We start from the raw sequence: 14,080 nt of genomic DNA, 5'->3' as shown, positions 1-14,080 counted from the left end.
AAAATTAATTCTCTGCTTGCCATATTCAGAAAGTACCTGGAGGGAGGGGAAGCTGGATCATTCTAAGAGTTGGGTGCATATCAATATTGCCAGCTAGACCAAAAGGCCCAGATGCCCAGAGTCTCTGCTTCACACTTCACATAACCACCCCAAACACATGGCCCACTTTTGTGCTCAGACCCACAGAACAAGGGGCCAAGAAAGAAACTCAGGAAAACAGGCAAGACAAGTAGAAAATGAGGAGCAAATGAAACATCCCCCCAAATCAAATGTTTCTGAATTTTCCTTAATAGTCATACATAGGAAAAAGAGAAATCCAGACACTCTTTCCTACCACCACCACCACAAGAATTCTTACAAGGGGGAAATATTTCCTCACACCCTCTTACACCTCTTGGCAAAACCATCCCAGGGAGAGGACAGGGGTTGTCAGGTAGAGATTCACCCAGCAAATGTCACTCACTATCTTAAAGGACTCAAGTTCAAGTCCCCAGTCCCTAACTACAGGGAGAAGTTTCACAAGGGTTAGAAGACTGTTGCACCTGTCTTTCTCCCCACCCTCAAAAATCAAACAACAACAACAAACCCCACATTTTTGTTTTGTTTTGTTTCATTTTAAGTCACCAGGAATTGTGGAGTTATCTTTGTAGGTAAAAAGCCCCCAGTGATATGATACAATATCCTTAGTGGCAAAAACCAAAATGAAAATGAAAAGTCAGGATCCCGTTGGCATAATTCAATTAGCCATGCAAGTGAAGAGTCTACACAGGCAGGCTGACTGACATTCTTCCCTAAAAGCATTGCTCTAAATGCCAGGGGGATCCCAGGTTATGACAACCACCAATTACAACCTCTTGTGTCCTTGCAACCTTAGGAGTGGGTGTGGTCCACTCAGGATGTTGGGACTCCACAGATGACAAGGCCTGCAGAGTAAGTCTGGGAACTTGCTCTTGTACCTGCCTCTGTGTGCTGCTTGCTGGGCCGTAGAGGGGGCTGTCCAGGGCCCCGTGGAACCTAAACTAGGTGATGGTGGGGAGAGAGCGGAGCACACAGGTGTCTCCACAGGCATGCCCCTGACCTCAAATCCTGCCAAACCAGTCAGAGGGGTCTCCACCCTCCTGTGTGTTGAGTCTTCTCCTTAGAAGTAGGACATCTGGAAAGCATTGCTTCTCCTCTTCTCCCATCACTAAAGATTCTCTCCGAACAAACACCACTGGGAAGGTTCTAGCCATCAAAGGTGTATGGCTAGGTTGAGGCATGCACAGAAAGATGCAGATCACTGTTAGAAAATCCATAAATGGGGAGTCAGGCGGTAGCACAGTGGGTTAATCATACATGGCGCAAAGCACAGAGACCAGCGTGAGGATCCTGGTTCGAGCCCCCAGCTCCCCACCTGTAGGGGAGTCCCTTCACAGGTGGTGAAGCAGGTCTGCAGGTGTCTATCTTTCTCTCCCCCTCTCTGTCTTCCCCTCCTGTCTCCATTTCTCTCTGTCCTATCCAACAACAATGACATCAATAACAACTACAACAATAATAACTACAACAATAAAACAACAAGCGCAACAAAAGGGAAGAAATAAATACTTTTAAAAATGCATAAATGGGGAGAGGACATGAATAGAATATTCACTACAGAGGAGATACAAAAAAGCCAACAGACATATGAAAAATTATTCCAAGTTATAGTCACAGAAATGCAAATAAAGACAATTAAATACAGCCTCAACCCTGTGAGAATGTCATACATCAGAAAAGACAGGAACAACAAACGATGGAGAGGTTGTGGAACCCTCCTGCACTGCTGGTGGGAATGTCAATTGGTCCAACCCCTGTGGAGAGCAGTTTGGAGAACACTCAGAAGGCTATAAATGGACCTCCCATATGATCCAGTAATTCCTCTGCTGGGGATATATCCTAAGGAGTCAAACACACCCATCCAAAAAGATATGTATACACCTATGTTCCTAGCAGCCCTATTTGCAATAGCCAAAAACTGGAAACAACTCAGGTGTCCAACAACAGATGAGTAGCTGAGAAAGTTCTTGTCTATATACACAATGGAATACTACTCAGCTATTAAAAAATGGTGAATTCACTTTCTTTAACCCATCTTGGATGGAGCTAGAAGGAATTATGTTAAGTGAGATAAGCTAGAAAGAGAAACTGGAGTCGGGCCGTAGCGCACGTGGTGCAAAGCCCAAGGACCGGCTCAAGGATCCTGGTTAGAACCCCTGGCTCCCCACCTGCAGGGGTGTCGCTTCACAGGCGGTGAAGCAGGTCTGCAGGTGTCTATCTTCTCTCCCCGTCTCTGTCTTCCCCTCCTCTCTCCATTTCTCTCTGTCCTATCCAACAATGACGACATCAGCAACAACAATAATGATAACCACAATAACAATGAAAAACAATAAGGAAAAATACATAAATATATATAAAAATAAATACATATAAAAAAAGAGAAAGACAAGTATGGGATGATCCCATTCATAAACAGAAGTTGAGAAAGAAGAACAGAAAGGGAAACACAAAGCAGAAGTTGACTGAGTTTGAAGTAGTGCACCAAAGTAAAAACTTCTGGCGAGTTTACTCACAAATGATGAATAAAAATCAACAAATAAAAGAAGGACCTCATGGGGGTTGAATTGTTTTGTTGAGAACTGCTAGATATATAAAAACTATTGTATTTTACTGTCAACTTGTAAACTATTAATATCCCAATAAAGAAATAAAAAAAGAAAATTACCACTTCCCCTCCCCCCAAAATAAAATGGGGGGGGTAGATTTTCAGCTCTATTGTAGGGGGGTAGGGGTAGGGAGATAGACCACTGGTGGTGGGATAGGGCTAATATAATATATATTCCTATTAACATATAGACTTTTAAATCACTATTTAATCAATACGAGAGGGGAATATAGACTGAGTGTCTTTTTAATGTGATTTTTAATGCATAGACTTCAGTTCTGAGTAGATATTCCTTCAATATAAGCGCTTAAGCTTTCAAATTAGTAAACTGGTTGAATTTTAAATTGGGCTCAAATTGTTAATGTTTTCTAACAATAACTTGTTTTGAAATATTAAATCACCTATTATCTTAGGCCAAGGAGACCAGATATAACCAGTCTTGTCAGTATATAAGATATGGTTATTTATAACTATTACGGGTATTAAGGGTATTATGTAGTAGAGTAAATCCTAACCATGGGATTTTCAAATTAAACCAAGTCCCCAAATAACTTGGTCGTCATCATCGTCATCAATTACCTTCTTAAACTAAGACAGCAAGGAACCTTCCTCATCCTCTATATATCCATATTTCTCTGAGTCCTGGCACCTCTGGGGCTTTGCTTGTTTTCCTTCGTGCTTCTCTTGATCCATACCTGCTGACACTGCGTGTGCTGGTGCCAGCCAGATGAACGCAACCAGTGCCTCCTGGACCTGGTTCACGTCGGACTGTGTCCAGAGACACCAGGCCTGGGATGTCAACCCTCCAGTTCCAATACTCTGCCATCAAGTCGCAGATGCATGACACCAGCCTGACTTCTCTGGAAAAATGACCTCACCAATGTGTCCTGGAATCCCACCTCTCCAAAGCTCTACCCCAACTAGGGAAAGATAGAAACAGGCTGGGGTATGAAATCAACCTGCCAACAACCATGTCCAGAAGAGAAGCAATTATAGAAGCCGGACTTTCCACCTTCTGCTCTCCATAAAAACCTTTGGTCCATAATCCCAGAGTTTGGATAAAGAATAGGGAAACATCTAATGGAGGGGAGGGGTTATGGAACTCTGGTGGTGGGAATTGTATAGAATTATACCCCTCTTATCTCACAATCTTGTCAATCATTATTAAATCACTAATTAAAAAAAAAAGTGCTAAACATGGACCAAGTTCCCCAGCCCCGGGTGCCCCATCTCATTATTCCCAAAGAATAGTGGTGACTTTCACCTCCTTACCCACTTTATTAAGTGAACCAACAGATAGTTTCAGTCATACATGGAATATAGAGAATTGAAGCACATGAACCTAGCACAAGAAAAAAATAGTAGTGAAATAAGTAGTGAAACTGTCTCTAAGGCTTTGTAAAAAATATGATGGTTATCTTTGGGGGGAGCGAGGTTTGCAGAACTTTGGTGGTGGATGCAATGTGGAACTATAATCCTGCAATCTTATAATCTTGCCAATTATTACAATTTTTTAAATATTTATTTATTCCCTTTTGTTGTCCTTGTTGTTTTACTGTTATAGTTACTATTGTTGTTATTGATGTCATTGTTGGATAGGACAGAGAGAAATGGAGAGAGGAGGGGATGACAGAGAGGGGGAGAGAAAGACAGACACCTGCAGACCTGCTTCACCGCCTGTGAAGCGACTCCCCTGCAGGTGGGGAGCCGGGGGCTCAAACCGGGATCATTATTCTGGTCCTCCTGCTTCTCGCCATGTGCACTTAACCCGCTGCACTACTGCCAAACTCCCATAATATTTTTTTAATTACTACCAGAGTTATCACTGGGGCTCAGTGCCAGCACTACATATCCAGTTCTTCCAGAGGTCATTTTTTCCCTTTTTTTTTTTTCTTCTTTCTATTATATTTGATAAGACAAAGAGAAATTGAGAAGTATGGGGAGATAGGGAGAGAGCAAGATAGATACCCACAGACCTGCTTCACCACTCCCCTGCAGGTGGGGAGTGGGGGCTCAAACTCAGGTCCTTTCACATGATGCTATGTGTGCTTAAATGGGTGTGCCACCACCCAACCCCCCACCAACCATTATTAAATCACTAATAAATATCATATTAAATATAAAATAATAGCATTGTTATGCCTATAAGCTGCAACCTCATGTGGAATGCCAGTCCGTTGCCCAGGTGTGACATGGGTGGGGGGAGGAAAGGGGAGGCAGTACAAAGAAGTAACTATAGTCAAAGGACTTAGAAAAGCTATTTGGAAGTAGGTGAGGAGGGTATCTAGGCCTAAGTAGAAACTATTTCATTATGTATTTTATGGTGCCTTTTTAGGTTTTTCTACTTGCTTGCTGCACTTACTGCAAACTGCTGTGCATTTTTACTTTAAGGTATATATTTTCTCCTAACTTATGGATTCATGTGCACATATCCCCTATCTTAAGGGACCTAGTCTATACCTAGGTTTGGGGGCCTTGTTAGGAAGTGAACCATCCAAAATGGAATTAAGGAGTCCTATGAGAAAGGAAAGGTCTCACCAGAGTAATGAGGCTGAAGGGTTGGCATTCCATGCTTGACCTCTCTGGACACAGTCCAAAGTGAAGCATGCCGAGGTGGTATGGGTTGCATTGATTAGGCTGGGATCAACAGATGCAGTATCAGTTGGTATGAACTGAGAGAAGCATGCAGGAAAGTGAGCCCCACCCTAGAGGTTCCAGGACTGGGGGAAATTTGGGCTCTATAGAGGAAGCGGGAGGTTCCTGATGTCTTGGGGTTTAAGAAGGCAATAGATAGCTATTACTATAATCAAATTTTGTGGCAACTGGGTTAACTTTGAAAATCCCATTGTTAGGATCTGCTGTATCATATATTACCTCACCACAATTTATGTCCTTTGATGTTATTTACATATAGCTTTATCTTTAAAAGTAACACCACCGGATGACCTGCTTCTTATCACACTTCCCCTCCGTCACTCCAAAGCAAACCTTATCAAAGTAAAGACTACAAAAGCTCAATAAGGGCAAGAGACTGGCATACTTTAACAATGACTCTTTAGTCAATATCAGGCCACCCCATCAGCTGGGGCCCTAGTCAGGGAGTCCTGGGGTTCCCACACAGACATGATGGGCCTAGACCTTGAATAAATCCCTCTTGTTGGGTAGTATGCCAGCTCCCCCTAGCTTAAAGCCTCTGTTTCTAATCCTTCTTAACTAAGCACCACCATGCCTGCAGGGCATTGGTTTAATCCCACTTAAAGCTGTGATCTATTTACATAAACCACTGTTAACTAAGCAAACTAAGCACCGTCCTGCCTCCAGGACATTGGTTTAATCCCCACTGGTTCACAATGTCTTTTTGCTCCGCCCCCTGTTGTAGTCACCCTGATTTCCACCAGTCTCTTTTCGCTCCACCCTCTCTATGTCACATCCTGTTTCCACCCTACTTGGTGTGTATATATACAGCTGCTCTTCTGTTTTAACACACTGGGGATTGCTTTCCGGCTCTGAGAGTTCCAAAGTCTATCTCCTACGAAGCTAGCTCGGCATGAGTTCCTGATCCCTCTCCCACGCAGCAGCCTAGGCTGGCTCCAGTTGAGTTCTCTCCAACCCAGAGAGCACTTGTTCGGGAAGAAGCACCCTCAGGCTCTCCTGGCACCCTCTCTCCATTGTCACTGGTCATCTCCATCAGGAACAACATAATAGACCCCTGTAGGGACCCCCATAGGACCTTGCCCTCAATGTGGATCAAAAATGGTAGAGAATGTTCCATCCTCTGAAGGGAGGCTGGGTAACACACTCTATCTACCACCTGAGGAAGATGGGTCCTGAAATTGGTGCAACTTGGAACATTCCTACTCACGACCACAGAATGTGAGCTTGGACCTACAGGAATAAAAAGGTCACATAGGCTTCTATGCTGAATATGGGGCCCAGATCAAATCGATGGGATTTATAGTCAACAACATTTATACACCGTTCTCATATTTGGGAGCTACTTTCTTCCCTGATCCAGCTTTCTGGTCCTTTTTCCAGCCATGACATCATCTCCCCAGACAATAACTTGGGTCCACCTGCATATCCGATATCAGGCTCAGGAAAAACTAGTATAGTCATGGGCTCTTTGGAATATAACTAAAATAGGCCAACTAGCTATCTACAAAATGGAGACCCCCCAACTCTTCATCTGAACTATTCAAGCCTTTAGTTTCATGATTAGTCAACATTTTTTTGGCTTCATATATAAACTCTTTTTACAGCCACCAGGTTCCATATGCTAATATGATACTAACCAAACTTCTCTGGGCAGACGACTCCACCAATGTGTCCTGAGCCCGCTTCCCCAGAGTTCTGCCCCACTAGGGAAAGAGAAAGACAGGCTGGGAGTATGGATCGACCTGTCAACACCCATGTTCAGAGGGGAAGCAATTACAGAAGCCAGGCCTTCCACCTTCTGCACCCCATAATGATCCTGGGTCCGTACTCCCAGAGAGATAAAGAATAGAAAAGCTATCAGGGGAAGGGAGGGGAGGGAATATGAAGTTCTGGGGGTGGGAATTGTGTGGAATTGTACCCTTCTTATCCTATGGTCTTGTCAGTGTTTCCATTTTATAAATAAAAATTAAAAAAAAAAAAAGGAAAAGAAAGGTTTTTGGTGATGACAATGTCTCTAGTACGTCTGCTTTTTATTTTTTTATTTTTGCTTTTCCCTCTCTGCCTCCTACATACATACATAATACATTCTCATTCTCTCCCCCACCCCCCTCTCTCCAGTAAAAAATTCTACTGGCAATGGGAAGCCACTCTGTAGTACTATGCATATACAGGTCCTGAGTTATTTCACTGGTGCTGCAAAGAAAAGAGGGAAAAAGAGGAGGAGGAGAAGGCAAAAAATGCTTTTCTTATCACTACACATTTTGTCTTATAAAATAATAATTTATTATAGAACTATTACTTAAAATACTATATAATGGGCTTCTCATTGTTATTTTAAAATACATCATTAAACACTTTAAAATCTTCTGTTTGAATTTTGAATGGAATAGTAATAGAATTATCCACATACATCAAAGTTCTTTGAGCTCCTCAAGACTTTCAAAGGCTCTGAGGGTGGTCCAGAGACTCCAGAGAGCATCTCCATGGCAGAACCATTTTCTTGGTTTCTGGACAGCACCTGGACCTCTCTACCCAGCATCTGCTTTTACTTTCTTTTATTTGTATGCCTTGCCAAGATAGTAAAGCCTACACTCTGAGATACTGCTGTGCTGAAGATTCCCTTCAAATTGACTTGTGTCAGCTCAGGGGTTCATGTGCTTCCTATCTGGAAAGCTCCCCAGGTTGAAGAGTTTGGCTACATATTTCAGACAGTTTCTGCTGAACGTGGTCAGGATTTCCAGGTACTTACTGGGAAAGTGGCTGCTCCTTTTCCTAGTTTGATATCAAGCCAAGCCCACAGCCTCTCCTCCCAGTCCCCAGAGCCTCTCCTCCCAGTCCCTACAGCCACACCTCCCAGTCCCCAGAGCCTCTCCTCCTAGTACCTAGAGCCTCTTCTCCAAGTACCCAGAGCCTCTCCTCCAAGTACCCTGTCTTCTGCCAGTAGTGTTCTCCCCCATGTCTACCCACCCCTGCGAGCTACCAGTGCCTCAGGGACAGCAGAGGGAGGGCGGCTCACAAGCACTTCCATTCTGTGACCAGCACTTGCACCTGTAGAAGGCAGATGATCACCTCACTCCAGTAAAAGGTGGGAGGGAGTCATTTTGAGATTCCAGAGAGCCAGAATCACAGTGCTAATTAGGCAGGAGATCCGAGGGTAAGAAAAACAAATAGATGTGATTTCTATTCTCTAGAATTCCTCCAGAAAAGTGGAACTCCTTTCTACTTATTTTAGCAGATAGAGGACACAGGCTTCAGGGTTCAAATGTGGGTTCCAACATAAGTCCTTTGACCTTGGATAAGTAGCTGCCCCTCTTGGTGTGGGTGGGGTGAAGCACTGTTCTGCGTCAAGACTGGCCACTCCTGTCAGCAGTCACACGGGTGCCGCTCCAAACATTCATATGTCACTCCCTCACCTCCACTGACTATGACAACTGCCATCTGGAGAAGACCTGTCATTTCTCACCAGGACAGGCCTACAGAGGACCGTGATTCTAACACTCTGAAGTCTCTTTGGCAAAGGTGTACATGGTAGCACCATGCGATCAGTAAGCATGAACTTACCACAAGAAGCAACTGGTGGAGCCCAGGCTGAGAGCTCAAACTCAGCCTAACCAAAAACATGGTATCACTGTTAGTTTTTGAAGCAATGGAGTGGTGAGAAAGAGTGCTTAGGGAAGACAATTCCAGCAGCTTTAAGAAGAAAAGAGAGGTCAGAAGAGGGACATGAGTTAAGGGACAGACACACAGTAGTAGGCAGGTCCTATGGAGCTAACAGTCGGGTCTATCTTTCCCTGATTTTATTTTATCTTATTTTATTTTTATTTATTGAGGGATTAATGGTTTATAGTCAATAGAAAAATACAATAGTTTGTACATGTATAACATTTCTGTGCTTTTTAAATTTTTTTTTATTATCTTTATTTTTATTGGATAGAGACAGTCCGAAATTGAGAGGAATGGGGAAATAGGGAGAGATACAGAGAGACACCTGCAGCCCTGCTTCACCACTCGTGAAGCTCCCTTCTGCAGGTGGGAACTGTGGTCTTGAATCCAGGATTTTCTGCACTGTAACATGTGTGCTAACCGGGTGCACCACCACCCAGCCCCACATTTCTCTGTTTTACACATAACAATTCAGCCCCTACTAGGTCCTTCTCTGCCATCCTGTTCCAGGATCTGAACCCTCCCCCTACACCCCCAGAGTCTTTTACTTTGGTGCAATACACCAACTCTAGTCCAAGTTACTTCTTTGACTTTAGAATGAAATTTTGATTATCAGGTGTATAGATGAACAAAGCCCCTTCCCCGAGGAGCTAGCTGGGGGTCTTGAGTGGCCTTACGTCGGGGAACTAGAGCAGCTTTTCCCAAACTAGCAACTGTATCCCTGGGGCCTGCTCAGGGTGGGTCATGTGAAGTCAGCTATGCCCGCACGGAAAAGATGGATGGCCACCACTGGCCTGAGATGTGTCAGAAATGTAGATGCCAGAAAAGCATTATGCCTCACACATGCCACCCTTGTCAAGAATTCATTTCACCAGACAGCAAATCTCAGGTGAAAAATGAAAAGCTAGCATTGATTTCATTGTACAGCTGATTTCATTTACAAATAGAAGCTGGGTAATCTTGTATTTAAATGGCAGAAGTCCCATCACTCATGATCAGAGGAGTGACATTTGAAATTTATAAAGTTTCACATCACATTTCAATCTCTTTTCTAAGAGAGTGAGAAAAAAAAAAACAGTCTTAAGATTTGGGAGAAAAACTAAAAAATATGAAAACATTAACAAAGTCAGGGAAATGATAAATTGAAACGTGGGTCAACATATATCCCTGGTGGGCACATTTTTCTTTACAAGATACAACATAAGTCACCAAGAGGTCCAGCTCAGCTTGCAGATACAAGTTTCCATACTTCAATTATGGAAAGGTTTTCCACTTTTCTCTCTGTCGATGCTTAAGTTATCAAAGTAATGTGAACCCACACCATTTTCTGCAATAGAACCATCTCAGCTAATTTATTCCTGTTAAACCTTCAGGCCTGAAGCATCAGACTATTTCATACAAAAGCCTTACTTTGACCATTTCAAATCAAATAGCTTAGCTAACTATAGTTAGACACATCAATTCAAGAAACATGGCAGTGTGCCCATCACATCTCCACTCCTTTCAGATAGCAGGTCCCTCCAGATACCTGGGACAAAGGGGTCCAGGAAGACACAGGGCCCCCAGAGACACCATTTCTGCAAAGGTCATGTCTGCAGTGGACATCGTGCAAGTGAGCGACCAAACGAGGCCCTGCTGATAGGAATAGTCTGAATGAACAAGCGGTTCACATCAGCTAAGTCTGCTCTGGGCCCCAAGTCTCATTTTAGACCACGTGTACCTTGTACCTTGGAGCATGTGCACTAGCCTTCCTGCTGCACCTGGGCATCTCCTTATCTCTCAGGTGCTGCCAAGGAGGCCTTCCCTTTACTGTCTTCCTCTCCATTGTGCAGGGCAGAGCACCCAGTACATGTAGACATTCAAGTAAGGCTCGTGGGCATAAGAGGAATCTACAATGGAGCAGTCCACCATCTGACTCGACCACTTCTCTGCCACATCAGGCTACTCAAGTCCCATCCCTGCTCTCAATATGCCAACAATATCCTTTCCAGATTTCTCGACCAAATCATTTCTACAACATTGTTCCTGACACAGAAACCCTTGGAGTCCCAGCCCCTGGCCCAGCTGACACCCAGTGGAGCAGAGTCCTGACTTGGGAGCAGGTCTTCCTCTCCCTCTCGGTGCTCTCATGGGGGTGAGAGGGGCTGTGGACCATCTGGTCACAGACCCCAAAGTCACAGATGAAGCAGTCCTTGGGAGGGCAACTTCCTAGGAATATGGCCTGCCACCCCTGGATGACAGTCTGTCAACACAGCCACAGTGAGTGGCGGACTCTCAGTTCTGGAGATCACCTGCTGCAGGGCAAAGCCTCCCTCCCTCAGACTCCTGAGCAGCCCCACCCACTGGGGCCTACACGGGACGCCACCACTGTCCCCAAAGCATATGCACTCAGACACACGCATGCATATGTGTGTGCATGTACACACATACACAAGCACATGCACACACCTGTGTGATCACAAACATAAACCTACATGTGTGTGCACAGGTGGGATTCCTCACACCCCATTAAGCCCCAGGAACTGTGTGACCTTTGCAGATCTAGAAAGGGAGGTTCAGAAGGTAGCGGGAGGTCAGGCTGAGAAGGCCAGCCGGCCGGTGAGGCGCAGCCCCTGCCCGAGTGGGTTCTGGGCGCACCATCCTGGTGCCCAGCAGGGCTCACTCACCTGGATGCCGTCCAGCAGTTTGCTCATGCACCAGTACGTGTCAGCCTCCACATTGCGCAGCACCTCCTCGGACACATGAGAGACGTCGGCAGTGTCCCCATCCTCTTCCTCTGTGAGTCCCGAGCAAAAAAGAGACATCGAGAGTTAACCACGGCACATCGCGGTGGGAGGCTGATGAAGATGGCCCTGTGCTGTCAAGATGCCTGAGCCCCATTTCTCTTGCCCTGACTCATGTCATCTTCCACCTCCTCCCTTAATGGTTCTCAATTTCAATACCTAATTAGTTGCAGATAGTTAATATTCTCAACCCTCTCCTATTAATTAACAGAATTAATATATTATAAATGATTGCTTCTCAGGCCTTTCACATCCTAGTAAGAGAAAAACAAGAATGTATTATTTACCCCTACAGAGGTTGGGGTTGTTTTGTCTTATTTTGTTTTTAACTCCGCTTCCAACGCATTTACACGTAATTTAATAATAATTCCTCTAAGAAACTGTTTCCACACTGGGTAAATATGCTATGCTATGATCAAATACCCAAGAAACGGGGACGCAAAAGTGTTTGAAAGAAATAGCAAGCAACAGCATTCGGAGTAATTTCCTCCTCCAAGTGAAAAACCACCTAATGAGAAAATGTAACTTAAGTTTTAGAACGCAAAACTGACGCCTAATTGAAATGACTTGTCAGACATATGAACAGACTAATATAGATCCTTAAATTTAATGCAAAAAAAGCTGTTATCATCCAGTATAACACTCAAAACTATTTTTTTATCTTGTGTGTTCTTTTTATTTATTTGTCTTAGTTTGAAAATGTACATGGTATCTCTGCAAAAGAAATTTTTCTTTTTCTATTTATTTATTTATTTTGCCTCCAGGGTCATTACTGGAGCTCAGTGCCTGCACCATGAATCCACTGCTCCTGGAAGCCATTTTTCCCCTTTTGTTGCCCTGGTTATTGTAGCCTTGTTGTGGTTATTATAGTTGTTATTGATGTCATTGTTGTTGGATAGGACAGAGAGAAATGGAGAGAGGAGGGGAAGACAGAGACAAGAGGGGGAGAGAAAGACAGACACCTGCAGATCTGCTTCACCACCTGTGAAGCAACTCCCCTGCAGGTGGGGAGCTGGGGACTTGAACCGGGATCCTTACGCTGGTCCTTGCACTTCGCGCCACGTGCGCTTAACTCGCTGCGCTACCACTCGACCCCCAGAAATTTTTATTTATAAATAAATTAATCAATTAATTACCCATTTCAGCCCAGAACAGATGTGGAAAGTTTGACATGGGAAAAGTGGCGATGAGTATCATGATGCTGGCTGCGAACATTCACTCAGTGCTTATTATGTGGCAGGCACTCGTGTACATGTTTTAAGGGCTCTAGCTCCTCTAACCATTGTCACCAGCCTATTACTAGCAACCTTGTAGCCCCTGGGGAACGGGGTTTGGGGAGGGAACAGAAAGCTGTTAGCATCCCTGCAGTGTGGACCCACCAGCTGACCCCAGCCCACATTCCCACTCTGCCCTCCAAGCATGGTGCTCAGAGCACACCAAGGTTCTCTCATATCTAGAATCCCAGGTATGTGGCTTGAAGACCCTGGGGGCAATGGCCACCCTCTCTGTGTTCTTGTCTGCAACCCAAATCAGCAAAGCAAAAGAGGAAAAAGGCAATTGCGATCAGCATTCCATAGAGGGGAAGAGGGACCTGGCACTAGGAGACAGGAGGACCTGGCACTAGTTCCCAAGAGCTGAAGCTGGAAGGGCTGAGCCTGCACGCATGTCTAACACATGAGGTCATCAACACTTGAGGGTGTCATCAAGACCAGGAGCTAGCAGGTCCAAGTCACTCCAAAGATGAGGGAAAGCCTGTTTCTAAATGCTGCAAACAATAAGCACCATGAGGATGGGGGAGTAAGTTGTAGTATATACGAACAATGGAATACTACTAAGCTATAAAAAATAGTGACTCCACTATTTTTGGCCGATCCTGGATGGACCTTGAAAAATTCATGTGAAGTGAAATAAGTCAGAAACAGAAGGATAAATATGGGATGATTTCACTCTCAGGCAGAAGTTGAAAAACAAGATCAGAAAAGAAAACACAAGTCGAACCTGAACTGGAATTGGCATATTGCACCAAAGTAAAAGATTCTGGGGTGGGTGGGGAAAATACAGATCCAAGAAGGATGATAGAGGACCTAGTGGGGGGTGTATTGTTATATGGAAAACTGAGAAATGTTACGCATGTACAAACTATTGTATTTACTGTTGAATGTAAAACGTTAATTCCCCAATAAAGAAATTAAAAAATAAATTTTAAAAAAAGAACAAGACCTTCCTATTGAGTCTAAGACTCGACACTAGTTGAGACAAGTCCTCTGAATCAAAACCCAGAAATAATCAAGTGCCACAA

General features: G+C 44.2%; 1 protein-coding gene across 1 annotated transcript in view; it reads right to left on the bottom strand.

Annotated features, from left to right (window-relative positions):
* TBC1D22A (TBC1 domain family member 22A) overlaps window positions 1–14,080 on the bottom strand; it is a 407,894-nt gene that overhangs the window by 175,542 nt on the left and 218,272 nt on the right. Inside the window, exon 9 of the mRNA XM_007522464.3 lies at window positions 11,665–11,774. Coding sequence (XP_007522526.1) covers window positions 11,665–11,774 — 110 coding nt within the window. The remainder of the gene's footprint in view (window positions 1–11,664; window positions 11,775–14,080) is intronic.

Source organism: Erinaceus europaeus, chromosome 4 (assembly GCF_950295315.1).
Source record: "Erinaceus europaeus chromosome 4, mEriEur2.1, whole genome shotgun sequence".
NCBI classification, from domain to species: Eukaryota; Metazoa; Chordata; class Mammalia; order Eulipotyphla; family Erinaceidae; genus Erinaceus; species Erinaceus europaeus.
Note: the sequence above shows the minus strand (reverse complement) of the source record. Positions and strands in the feature narration are given on the sequence as shown.